This window comes from Chelonia mydas, chromosome 10 (assembly GCF_015237465.2).
Source record: "Chelonia mydas isolate rCheMyd1 chromosome 10, rCheMyd1.pri.v2, whole genome shotgun sequence".
In the NCBI taxonomy this organism is placed as follows: domain Eukaryota; kingdom Metazoa; phylum Chordata; order Testudines; family Cheloniidae; genus Chelonia; species Chelonia mydas.
In genome coordinates this window covers 2,376,454-2,389,826 of record NC_051250.2, presented here as the reverse complement: position 1 = coordinate 2,389,826, position 13,373 = coordinate 2,376,454, and the positions used below count along the sequence as shown (strand labels likewise).

General features: G+C 41.8%; 1 protein-coding gene across 5 annotated transcripts in view; it reads left to right on the top strand.

The window, feature by feature from the left end:
• The first annotated feature begins 266 nt into the window (after window positions 1–266).
• Window positions 267–13,373, top strand: part of RBBP6 (RB binding protein 6, ubiquitin ligase) — a 43,646-nt gene continuing 30,539 nt past the window's right edge. For 4 of the 5 annotated variants that reach the window (XM_043523894.1, XM_007058607.4, XM_037911002.2 and 1 more), the window contains exons 1-2: window positions 267–899; window positions 12,953–13,052. In XM_043523894.1, coding sequence (XP_043379829.1) covers window positions 734–899; window positions 12,953–13,052 — 266 coding nt within the window. In that variant the 5' untranslated portion in view covers window positions 267–733. The remainder of the gene's footprint in view (window positions 900–12,952; window positions 13,053–13,373) is intronic. The other variant, XM_037911001.2, reaches the window with a different exon arrangement.

Sequence of the window (13,373 nt, the reverse complement as noted above, 5' to 3'; positions counted from 1 at the left end):
TCAGCCAGGTCCTAGGCAGACTGGAACTGCAGGGGCTTTGAGGAGCTCGCACCCCTCTCCTCCTGCCTGACCCCCATCCCACCCCTCCCGCACGCCCTGTCTCCTCCTCATCTCTCACCCCCCCTTCCTTGCCGTCCCCCCCCCCCGTGTCACGTGATGCCGGAGCAGGCAGCGCCTTTGTCATAATGCGCCGGGTCACGTGAGGAAAAGAGGGCGTGGCGCACTGTGAGGCGCACGCGCAGTGCGGCGCTTCTCGCCCCTCGCCCGTGCGGTTGCCGGCTGGGAAACCCCCTAGTCGAGCGCTGAGGCAGGGGCCGCTGGAGCCGCCATAGCGAGAAGCCGGGCCTCAGAGCGGCCGTGTGAGGAGCCCGAGCCGCAGCGTCCGCCCGGCCGGGGTGCGAGGAGGAGGAACCGGAGGAGCAGCAGCGCCCCCGCCGCCGGGGCCCAGATCGATCGCTGCGGGGCCCAGGCCGGAGCCGCCGCCATGGAGTCCTGAGGCCTCCGGCAGCCCAGCCTGACAGCGCGGGGCCTGGCCATGGCGGAGCGTGGCGGCCTGTGAGCGCTCGCCGGGCCCCGAGCGCGCGCGCGCGCAGCCCCCCCCCGAGCAGGCTGCTCGTCGGCCGGGCCCGAGCGGGCCTCAGCTCCCCCCGCAGGCCCCGCCCCGTCCCCGGCGCGGGACCCGTCTCCCCCCTCAGACCGCGGCCCCCGCGCGGAGCAGGCCCCGCCCCCGACCATGTCCTGCGTCCATTACAAGTTCTCCTCCAAGCTCAACTATGACACGGTCACCTTCGACGGGCTCCACATCTCCCTGTGCGACCTCAAGCGCCAGATCATGGGCCGCGAGAAGCTCAAGGCGGCCGACTGCGACCTGCAGATCACCAACGCGCAGACCAAAGAAGGTACGGGGCGGGGCGCGGCGCGGCGGGCACATGGCGCCCCGGGGGCACCACTGCCCCTTCCCCCCCGCGGGCGGGTGATAAACCGAGAGGCCGGCCTGAGGCTGCTCGTGGCTGCGGAGGCCGGCCCGCCGCGGGCTCTGCGGGCTGGGCTGGGCTCTGTCTAGTTTGCGCATCGTCACCCGTCGCGGGAGCTGAACTGGGTGCTCGGCGCTGTTGGTGCGGGAGTCGGAGTTCAGACCCAGCTCCCTCTCCTGCGGCCGCGCAGGGGCGCAAAGTATTTACCAGACGTAAAAGCGAATAAAGGTGGATTTTGGTAACTGAAATCAGTAGATATGGCTTGCAATGTATGTTCAGGGAGTAAAAAAGGCCACTTCTGTAGTCTTTTTTTCTCTCTCAATAACTACCGCTGACAAAGTACGTCCATTGTCATAGGTAGAGTGCCCGGTTTAATTGGCTGGGCTTTGATCTGCTGTGGCAAATCCTGAATTCCTTGACACCGAAGTCTTGATTTCCCAGAACTCTTCTGGGTTTCTTGGTTTATAGGCTGGCAGGGAAACATGGGGCAAAGTTTTATAGTAACAAAGCGCCCGAATTCTACTGGCATCAAAAGAGGAGGTTGAAAGATGCAGAATTTTAATACAATTGGGGAGGATTACTTCCTGAACTACACACTGACAATACTACACACTGTGACAATACAGAATCTTTGAGTTAGTTTTGTCTGCTGTGAGATTACAGAATTAGATAATGGTGGTTAGATGGCAGAGTTATAGAAACTGGGCTCATTGTTAGCTCCTTGGATAAAGAGGAGCTGTTTAGTTTTTTTCTGTAATATATATTCATGTTATAGTGTTCATTAAATCCTTACGACATGCTTTCCAAAGAGAGATTCACACACAAACATGTAGATATGTTTGGTTTTGCATTAACAGGTAACTCCCATTCTTTTCTTAATCAAACATAGGACTTACAATCATTTGGAAGTTCTTTAAGTTCAAACTGTCAGTCACTTTTTTGTGTGTGTGTGTGTATGGGGGTGGGGGGGTGAGAAAACCTGGATTTGTGCTGGAAATGGCCCACCTTGATTATCATGCACATTGTAAGGAGAGTGGTCACTTTGGATAGGCTGTTACCAGCAGGAGAGTGAGTTTGTGTGTGTGGTTTTTGGAGGGGGGTGAGGGGGTGAGAGAACCTGGATTTGTGCAGGAAATGGCCCACCTTGATTATCATACACATTGTGAAGAGAGTGGGTCACTTTGGATGGGCTATTACCAGCAGGAGAGTGAGTTTGTGGGGGGGGGGGGGCGCGGAGGGTGAGAGAACCTGGATTTGTGCTGGAAATGGCCCAACTTGATGATCACTTTAGATAAGCTATTACCAGCAGGAGAGTGGGGTGGGAGGAGGTATTGTTTCATGGTCTCTGTGTATATAATGTCTTCTGCAGTTTCCAGAGTATGCATCTGATGAAGTGAGCTGTAGCTCACGAAAGCGTATGCTCAAATAAATTGGTTAGTCTCTACGGTGCCACAAGTCCTCCTTTTCTTTTTGCGAATACAGACTAACACGGCTGTTACTCTGAAACCTGTCACTTTTTTTATTGTCTGTCTACTTTGCTACAAACTAATTGCATCTGCTCACCTGGTTAAATCCCATTTGAACCTTGATATATTTGGTACATGACCTGTCCTATTGTAAATGGCTCTCTGAATAGCACATACACTTCTCAGAAGTCTTTAGAAATACCATTATTTCCATTCAATGAATAGGGCTGCTGGCTCTGGGGGGGATTCTCATTTCATATTTCTCCGTAGGAGTCTTAAATTGGTGGATCAGCCATTGGTATAACTTTAACATCTGATTCAATTTAGAATTCAACTTGCAACAACTTTAAGAAGTGTCTGACTTCTAATATGCAATATATTATCTTTAAAGGAATGCTACCAATTTAGTCAACTAAAATTGAAAAGTGAAACCTTTGCATGCTATATGTGCCATTGTCTGCCAACTGTTTCGTGTTTCCTTTTCCTGATGCTGTGTGAAAGACTCACAGACAGAATATGCAACTGAAACAAAGGCTATCAAATGCATGGGAAACTGAAGATAAATTAAAAAAAATAAATGTTGTTAGGCCCTGAGCTTTATAGGATTGGACCCGAAGGTGTTTGTAGTAGAGGCAGGTAAACAATCTTCAGAGAAAAGTGTAACTTTAAAGAGACTCTGACAACTTCGAGGTTAGGGTTTATGGCTCATTCATTTTGAATTTGTATTGATTTGATGAGTTCTTTGTAAAAGGTTAATGTTTTCTTTAGAGAATAAACACAGAATTCCATAATGTTTCACCAGACTATTAAGTTGAGTGCTTGCCTTCCTAAAAGGAAGTGTTGATTAAAATGGAAGGAACATAACTCAAGTTCCATTCATGGACTGACTAGCATCAGTCTGTTAGTTTTGGTTAGAACTGACAAGTTTTGGATAAGAGGAGGAAAGATAAGACATGGAAATAAATATTGTTAATGTGACTTTAAATCTCTGGAAATGGAATGCTGAAATAGGTGAGAGAGTTTATTTTGTCTGTATGATTATTCGGGGAGGGTTCATGTAGAACTTGGAGGGAAATGCAAAATGTTGCAAAAAAGTATTGGCTCTTGAAAGCAAAGCTGTATAATAATAGATTTATAAATACGTAAACTTTTCTATTTCTCTACCCCAAATCCCTCTGCCTGGTGGCCTTGAGTTTCAGATGCCTAGCCAACTTACTGCTCATAAATTGTAAACTTCTTCAGGATAACAACGAAAAAGATAAAGAAAAATTCTTACAATTCAGCTTCTTGTTTTTCATTAAATTCTATTTGATTAGTACTTAAATACTACAGTGTACTTTGTGCTATACAAGACTGAATGAAGGGAGTTTTTGCCCCCAGAGACCTTGCAATTGAGAGGAAAACTCAGGAAAAATTTAGTTTCAAATTATTTTTCTTATTTACTTTTGAGCATTATGGAAGAAGTAAGTTTTTCGGAGTGATAGGAATCAGGTTATGGTGGTAGTTTAGTGAACTAGGATAGTGGTAAAAGATAGTGTGATACCTCAGGGAGAGGTGGTATTACAGCTTCGCTTGGATAGGACAGATGCAGTAGTAGACAGGTTTAAGATGCAGCCTTTTTTTTTTTTCCCCCTTCTTCCCCCTCTGGTCGCGGATTGAGATTTTTGTGTTAACTAAAGTGGTCTGTTTTATAATTGGTTTTCTTTTCCAACCTGATTCAGTTAGGAATATTACAGTCCTTGAAAGCAAGTTGACGTCAAACATTGGGTTGTGATATCGTTGAATAAATATGGCAAGATACACAAGTGAATTAGATGCTATTTACACACACACACACACTGAGTCCTGTAGCTAAAATGTCCATCTTCATTGCCACTGAGCAGTTGTGCAGCTAAGTGTTTTGTGGATAAGTTAGTGTGGTAAATAACTTGGATAGGTAGAATTGTGTGGTACATCTGCTCATCACGAAGTCTGTTACTACTCAATCCAGGAACATGCATTAATTTTCAAAAGGATCCTCTACCTCTCACAGTCCTACCATGCAAAAATGTAGCTGTAGACACTAGGAAATGCAGCAGTATGGCTGAGAGCTTTTTTTTTGTAGTCCCTATTGTTGAATTTGAGATACTGTTAAAGAAAAGGAGTACTTGTGGCACCTTAGAGACTAACCAATTTATTTGAGCGTGATGCATCCGATGAAGTGAGCTGTAGTTCACGAAAGCTTATGCTCACATAAATTGGTTAGTCTCTAAGGTGCCACAAGTACTCCTTTTCTTTTTGCGAATACAGACTAACACGGCTGTTACTCTGATACTTTTTAAAATTACTTCTCAATCAGTGGAAGTATCCATGTCAAATTTTCCTCTCTTCCACTACAGTGTCTAGTGACCTCATATATTTGAGTGAAGTCTTAGTTCAATGGTCCATATGTAGTCACATTTCATTGATGTATGTTTTAGTTGTGAAGGTGTTCTTTCTCCTTCTTATTACATGAGTTGTCAATAAACATTCAGTTGCAACTGTTGTACTAGCTGTCATGTTCAGCAGATGAATTCTATGTAGGCGTACTATGAATGTTAAATGGTATAGTTAACAGTAATAAATATGGAGGTTACAACTTCAAATGCACAGAAGTTGAGCACTTAACACTTGATCACTAACTGTCTGCTATAATGTGTACACTATGTGTAATATGGAAGTTGAGTACGTAGCCAAAACCAGTACTTGCATACTTTATTAATGCAAGTTTGAATTAATTAGCCAACCCTTCTGTAATTCAATATTTATTGTTTCAATTGCTGACTTCCTTAGCAGTTTCTCTTTCAAAAATGAAACTACCCAATAGGGTGAGGGGATAAACAACAGCCAAGGTTGTGCATTGTTTCGCTGCAGACAGCTTTCTACAAGGCTGATTTAACAAGGCAGGAACTTCAGTCTGTGGCATTGTACGTATATACTAGACAACTGTTGAACTGGTTCTGTAGCGCCAATTTAGGCACATGCTCTTTGGTGCTGAATCATCTTAAGAACACATGCTCAGCCTCAAACCACACTAGCGCTTTCTGAACCGTTCTAATTACAGTGCCTTATGAATACTTTTCCCACAGTTTCTGACACAGCTCACAGAAGCAGTGATTTTGGGATACTTGAAAAGACAACTGATACAATGTGGAACAGTAATGGGAGGACTAGTTAAATTTTTTCAGCTAGTTTTCACATGGACTGGCACTAAAACAGTCAGGCTGAAACAACTGAGGATCAAATGGTAAGGTGTTCAGGTAAGGTGTTCAAGCTCACAGTAAACATTCTCTGAAATTGAAAAAGCAAAACCAGTAAAGTTCAGACTTTGGACACCCTTCGTATTTCTAAGGTGGTAAATAAGCAGTATGGGGCACTTTCTTAAAAGGGAAAAATACCTTTCAGGCCCACTTTATACATACACTTACAAAAAGAAAACAAAAATCTATTTCAGATCATACTTTTATAATAAGTGGAGATTTTCAGACAGTACAGAATTAATCAAAAATTGCAGGAGAACCTTAAGATCATGGAATTCATAACTATCTTTGATTTCATGATTTTCTCCATTAACCAGATGTTTGGCAGTTTTTCTTGTAGATTTTTTTCAGGAGTTCAGTCTTCCTGAGTGGCAGTTGTTCCTGCCCTACTCCCTTGCCACGCATGGCAAGGGGAATGGGCAGTTCTTCATCCTCTCCTTTGGCCTTCTGTGTACTGGAAAAAATGTGTCCAGAACTCTACATCGGTTATAGTGGTGATGGATGGTTGTAGAATACATAGTGTTCTTGCAAGCTCTGATGTTTTTTTTTACCACAGTCATCTAATTCTACTCAGAGCTTGAGCCCTGTCTAAATTGGTTTCTACCATGCAGCTTTAGTGATGCCACTTAAATGCTATCTACATTACAAAACTTGTTGTGTTAACTACCATTTGAGTCCCCCAACACATCTTTAACACATTTTGTATGTATTAAAATGTTTCCATGGTACACAGGCATTACATCCACTGTATAGATGACCCTTTCTTGAAGAAAGAAAAGGAGTACTTGTGGCACCTTAGAGACTAACCAATTTATTTGAGCATAAGCTTTCGTGAGCTAATTGGTTAGTCTCTAAGGTGCCACAAGTACTCCTTTTCTTTTTGCTAATACAGACTAACACGGCTGTTACTCTGAAACCTTTCTTGAAGAAAGGCTAACCACTGTGCTAATATCTATTGCAGCGCTCATGTGGATAGGGATTGCTGGGGTAACATCCCTCAATTGTACAAGTAATCCTCATGCTATGATCTCACAGTGCAGCATTCACTGCCTAGGTGACCTTCGTCAGTCTACTTCCTGAAGTTTCTTGTGTAGGGTCAAGTTGTGCAAATAGCTTTACATACAGAATGGAACTCAAATGTATGTTATTTCCATGGCTATCAGTTTCTTCTACAACTTTGCTGAAATTATTCTTGTTCTGTCAGCAGCATGTTTTGGAGGTGTCCATCATGTGACCATAGAATTAGCTACCTGAGGTTGCTGTGCAAACACTAATGACCATATAAGGAGATAAGGCCCAGATGATCTTGGTCATTCATAATAGTGTGAGACTGGGAGTCTGAGTGACTGGTGGAGATGGGCATCACTAGAGGGGAAGGCAATGCCAAGAAAAGGTAAAGGGATTGAACATCCTGTATAATGAGGCCGGAGCTAGTGGCAGTAGGCCTGGTTCAGGGCAAAAAGTGTGCTGCTTTTATAATGAGCTGGACAAATTATTTGAGGCTCAACCTTCCAGAGCCACAGAAATACTTCTGCATAGCACAAAGGTCCCATGCATTGCATTGATGGAAGAGGGCTCCATCAACAACTTGGACCACTGGAACATGGAGCTGGTTCTGAAGATGCCAGGCATGTTGCTGACCTCATAGGATCTGTTTTGTGTGCATGAAAGATCCAGAAATAGCAGCCAAGATAGATTGACAGGACAAGGAATCTGAAAACCCAGAGCTCTCAACACCAGGTATATGTCATTTTATTGTAAAATATACTGGTGGGGACAGGGTGTGGGAGTCTGTGACTTAATTATGTGGGGAAGAGTTTTCTGGGTTCTTATGAATGTCATTTCTTGAAAGGGTAGATAATAGTCTTACATGAGGATAGAAATGTCCTCTCCTCCTGCTCCACAAGTCCTTTCTCCACCACCTTGACAGTATAAGCTGTAGCTGATGAGCTTTTTCCATACCTAGTTGCTTTGGTTCTCCCCATAATTCTACAATATTGGCATGCCCCTACATAACTCCCCCACCCTCTGGCTGTATGAGCCACTCTTCCTCTCAGGGTGGAAGTTTGCCTCAGCATGGTGGATTCAAAGAGCAAGAGACCACAATGTTTAAAAAAAAAAAAAAAAAAAAAATCTAAAAATGAGAACTTCACTGTAAAAAAAAAAAAAAAAATGTTGGCTGTATTAAGCTATATAGCAGACTGGTGCACCAGATTAGCTGCCATCATCCTAGCAGAAGTTTAAGAGCAGATTTTGACAAGATTCCTTAATAGGAGTGGTGTGTATATGTGTGGAAAAGGAAATAGAAGTGAGGTGGCAAAATTGCAGATAACACAATTTAAGTTAGTAAAGACTGAGAGAGACTAACATGAGTACTCTCATCAAGCTGTGGTTATGGGCAGTGTGATGTCAGATGAAATTTAATGTTGACCAACACAAAGTAATGCAAATTGAAGATAATGGTTTGAACAATTCATACTTTACTGCATTTTAAATTAATTATCCTCAGGAAAAGATCCGGGCATTATTATGGACAGCTCAATTAAGACTTCTGCTCAGTGTGTAGCAACAGTCAAAAAAGCATCTATTCAAATAACTCCATTGCTAATTTATCAGCTTCTCTCTTCATTTCCTCAGGAACTCCTTTATCCCCAAATGCCAGTTAAATGGTTTCAAGTGTTGTGTTTTCCTGTAATAAGTAAACATTGGTAGACCAGCACCTATCCCCTCAATTCCATTCTTGGCCTTAATCTAGCACCCTAATGAACCCTCTTTCTTATAAATGTTTTGCATTCATTGAGTCTAATCCAGGAAGAAAATTACTTGTAAGAAAGTATTAAAATTTGAAACTGAATTTATTTCTGTTGCACGTCTTGGTATTCCTAGGGTTAGGGATCGATGAGTATTGCTATGGTTAACTCATTAGTTATTTTTCACTATAGTGGCCACACCAGTAGGATGGATGTCCCAGAAGAGGCATGGTGTCATGCAGAATGGATTCACAGTGGTGAAATATCTGTCAGTGTACTGGTTCAAGGAACACAAAATGAGGGCCACTTTGCAATATAGGGCAAAGCACAATGAGGCAGGACTATTTCAGGAAGAGGAGAAATTAGAATGGGAGACAGAGTTCTAAAGGGAAACGTTCAACTGATGCAAAGTGTTCAGGAAAATGACTCTGTTGATCGAACAACTGATCCCTGCTTTGCCTGTAAAACACAACATTAAATTAGGATAATAGTTATGAGGCTGCCACTACTCTTCAACTCCCTTGCTTTCTATTCCTCTGGCAACTCGCGCCTTTAGAAGCCAATGGAAAGGAGAATTGGAATCCCAATAAGATAATTTGTGAATGATTGTCTGTTGCCTTTCATGTTGTACAAATGTTACTTTGTTTTGTTTTTGCAGCTGACTTGCAAATGTTTGTATAATAAAACATTTTCTTAAAAATAAAGGCTTTGTGCATCAAGCATAATGTTCTTTAATAGGAATACATGAATTCACTCCTCCATGAAACTTCCTCACCAGAACTAATACAAATCACTAATAAAGCATGAGAAAAACAAATGCATTAAAATCACCAAGAGTATAAGCTCACAACTGCAAAGGCACTTCACAGAAGCAGCTGTCAGTTACTATTCTCTGGTACATGAAATCACTCCTCCATAAATTCATCCACTATACAAATCCAGATAACTGGATAATTAAATGCCAAACACAAGAAGCCCACAGCAAAGAAATATAAATGGCTAAAAATAAAACAATATTTACTTCGCTGAACCAACAGTTTAAAAGTGTGTGTATACAAAGCATTTCTGAAGAGGATTGCACAATGTTTGTATCTAAGTAACAGTCTCAGATGCAACTGCTTGTGTGTCCAGCTGTGCATAGGTTGCTGCATAGCTAGTTGCCTACTTCTTCAGCTCTCCATAGAAGACTACCTTTGTTTTAATATATATTTAAAAATGCAGCAGGCAGATGTTACATTGGTCACTGAACTGCCTTTGGAGGTCAACAAACATCTCCATTTTATTTTTAGTCTCACAAAACCTTGTAGTTCTCCAGCCACCACCATGCGCACCTGATGTGTGTGTTTGAATTGATATCTCTTCAGTCTGGTGTAATCTGAGAATAGATTAATTAGAAATAGAGGAAACGGGCATGTGGGATCACCAGAATCACAATGGGGACAAATGCCACTGTCAGCGTTGTTGTCCTCTGCCCATTTTTTAGAAGTCCAGCTGTTTGAAAAATTGTGCATCTTGCACTTTGCCTGGCCACCCTATATAAATAACCAGGAAACTGTCATAAGTCTCTCAAAGCCATGTCACAATTGAGCAGTAACTTTCTCTGTTAATCTACGTTTTGGACTTTATATGGGAATATGAATTCACAGATTGGGCACATGAGTTCCCTCAATAGCGCCCGCACTGTTCAGGAATCCAGTTGTTTGAATTCCTCAGTGATCATTGGCACACTACACTGTCTTGATCCCACTATGTCTTCCCTATATGCCTCCATGACTAATAATTAGCCATGTTTCCTGAACCCAGACTGATGTCCACTGTGTTGAAACCATCTGGGGTGTGGTAGCCAGCTGCCATAGAGAGTCAGACCTCTTTCATGGCAAGAAGTGTGCTCATCCTGGCAGGCTGCCGCTGCAGTACTGGAGCCAGTTAGCCACAGAGGCAGAGAAGTCTCCTTCCTCATTCTAAAGTTACCCAGCTACTGGTGCTCATCCTTGATCTCAAAGAACTTGATCTCACCAGTTTGTGGTCAAGCTCTGAACCAAGTAGTTTTCCGGATGAATATTCTTCTCAAGTATCACTTAGAACCAGCTATTCTAAGCCTAGCGGTTGCATGACAGAGAAAAAGTTGTGTTAACTGCTTTGCAGTGTTCTCTGCCACAACTGCTGTACAGAAGCACCATCAGAAACCTTATTTGCCAAATGAGAGCTGAACATTTGTCCTAGCCTACATTTTGAGAAAAGATATAGAAGGTGGCTCCAGCATTTAGGGGTTTGAGAATTCCCTTTCCAGGGAATTACAAAAGTTTAGGTTTTCTCTCTCTCATTTCTGATAAAAGAAAAGGAGTACTTGTGGCACCTTAGAGACTAACCAGTTTATTTGAGCATGAGCTTTCGTGAGCTACAGCTCACTTCATCGGATGCATAGCATATCGTGGAAACTGCAGAAGACATTATATACACAAATCCAGGTTGGTGCTGGAAATGGCTCTACTTGAGGATCACTTTAGATAAGCTGTTGCCAGCGGGGGAGTGAGGTGGGAGGAAGTTTTGTTTCATGGTCTCTGTGTGTGTATATAATGTCTTCTGCAGTTTCCACGATATGCTATGCATCCGATGAAGTGAGCTGTAGCTCACGAAAGCTCATGCTCAAATAAACTGGTTAGTCTCTAAGGTGCCACAAGTACTCCTTTTCTTTTTACGAATACAGACTAACACGGCTGTTACTCTGAAACCTGTCATTTCTGATAGACTCCCTAAAGGAAGGCTTTTAGAAATCTTGTGAAAGCGATGGCCTCAGAGAGCTGTGCTGGGAACTGTGCAATTGTAATGGCATAGTAAAGTACAAGTGCGAACATGTGGCAAAAATACAGATAAAAGCAGATGTCAGTGTGGCTACGTGGCACCTTTAGTTTTTAGACTAGTGCTGTCCTGCTGGTTCGGTTTCCAGAGGTTCAGGTTTCTGGGGTGTGTATATGCAGCTATAGTGAATGAAGTTTCATAGGCTTTGCTACACTTCAAGGAGGGGCCCAGTGACCATGCTTGGAAATTAATCTTTAGTCCCAGCTTTTTTTCCCCCCCTCCAAACTTAGTGCAGAAACATTTCTTCATGGAGTACGGGTTCAACATTCTTTTTGTGGTTCCATACTTATTCAAAAACTAGCTGAACAAAAAAAATCTCTCTTAAAGACATGCTCTTTGTCTCATAATTGAAATGACCAAAGGATTTTTTTCCCCAGATTTCAAAAACGAATAAATCACCTGTGGTCTGAAACCTAGCATAGAAAGCTTCAGACCCCCAAAGGAGAACTCCAGAAAGTTATGAGGAAGTGAAAAACTTATAATGGAACTCTCTACAGAAGCTTAATCACAGTGTTTAGTACCGTGAATGTTATAATCAAAATGTGACGCAGCTTCACATATATCAAGATGTTCCTTTCATCCTGAGCAAGCTAAATTAGTCTTGGAAACTCAGTTACCACTCACTGTTACACTATAGCAGAGGTAGTCCCAAAACTCACATTTTGAATCTGAAAGTAACCTGATGTTGGGTATTGTTTTTTAAAGACTTGCAGGTTTATGTGAGCTTGAGGTTAGATCAGAATATGTTTCACGAAGACAAATGCAACACTATGTAGAACGTATTTTAAATGTTTAGCTTTTTAAAGTGTTAAGTCTTTCTTTTTGCTAAACCTACGATTTTGTCTTAAAGTGGTTTTATCTACAAGGGGCATTGTGGAGTTTTTCTCAATTACTTCTAAGACAGTTGCTTAGTTTAAGAAAGAATAGACATGTTTCCATAATTAAAAGAAATCCAGTTTAAACCGTTAATACAGACTTTCTTCTACTTTGTTTTCAATCCAAACATCAAGCGCTGAAAGTAAAACTGATGGCATTGATTTTTATTGAGCTTGAAGAAATGCCAAAAATAAACACAATAGTGATAAATTGGCTTTTTTAAATTTTCACTTTTAACATTCAAACATTATTTTTAGTAACTTAAGTAAATAAACGCATTATAGCATATTTAAGTTTGAAAGTTAAAAGATTACTGTTCCGAACTGCCTGCCGTGCAAACTCTACCTCAGATCTATATTCACTGTAGCTTTTGCATAGTTACCAGTTCAGTTATGAAGATGTTATGGGCCAAGCTGTCCTCATTTTACAGTGAAATCCTACATTTGCCATGGGTTGGATCTCTTGAGTAAGAAAGTACCTGTTTAGTCACCTTTCCGATTATAACAGTGTAGAACTTGCCTGTGTGTGTGTTTTCAACAACCCTCTAGAATTGGTGGTCAATTAATAGAAATCTACTATTTATTTGTGTGGATTAATTTTAACCTTTCAGTATTTATTTTAAAATTCTGGGTTTGGTTTTTCTCAGTTAAATGAATTCTTCTAAATACCGAACAAATTGCATATGAAAAAGAAATGTGTTTTTTGGGAATGGAAATTGATCTTTCTTACCGCATTTTTACTCTTTTCAGAATACACAGATGATAGTGCCCTGATTCCTAAGAACTCATCTGTAATTGTTAGAAGAATCCCTATTGGAGGAGTTAAATCTACAAGCAAAACATATGTCATGTAGGTATTCATAAAATCAAATACTCTATCAGGTGTTGCGGCTATTAGACTTTGGTAATGAATAGTTTGCTAGAAGCATTCAAATGTGTCTAGGTTTTCTTCTTTTCATAAGAGTTACTACTGGTTCATGTTGTAGCTGAAAGCATGAGACCTGTAACCTCTTGATCTTTGCCAGAGGGATGGCTTGAATATCTAGCCTTCTTGGGACTCCAGATTCTAGTCCCACCGTTACATTCTGAGGTAGATAGAGTTCTGTTCAGTTTACTCTGAGTGTTGGTCTTTTGGTTGTGCCCTTAAACTGAGGCCCTTTTTGCTCTATAT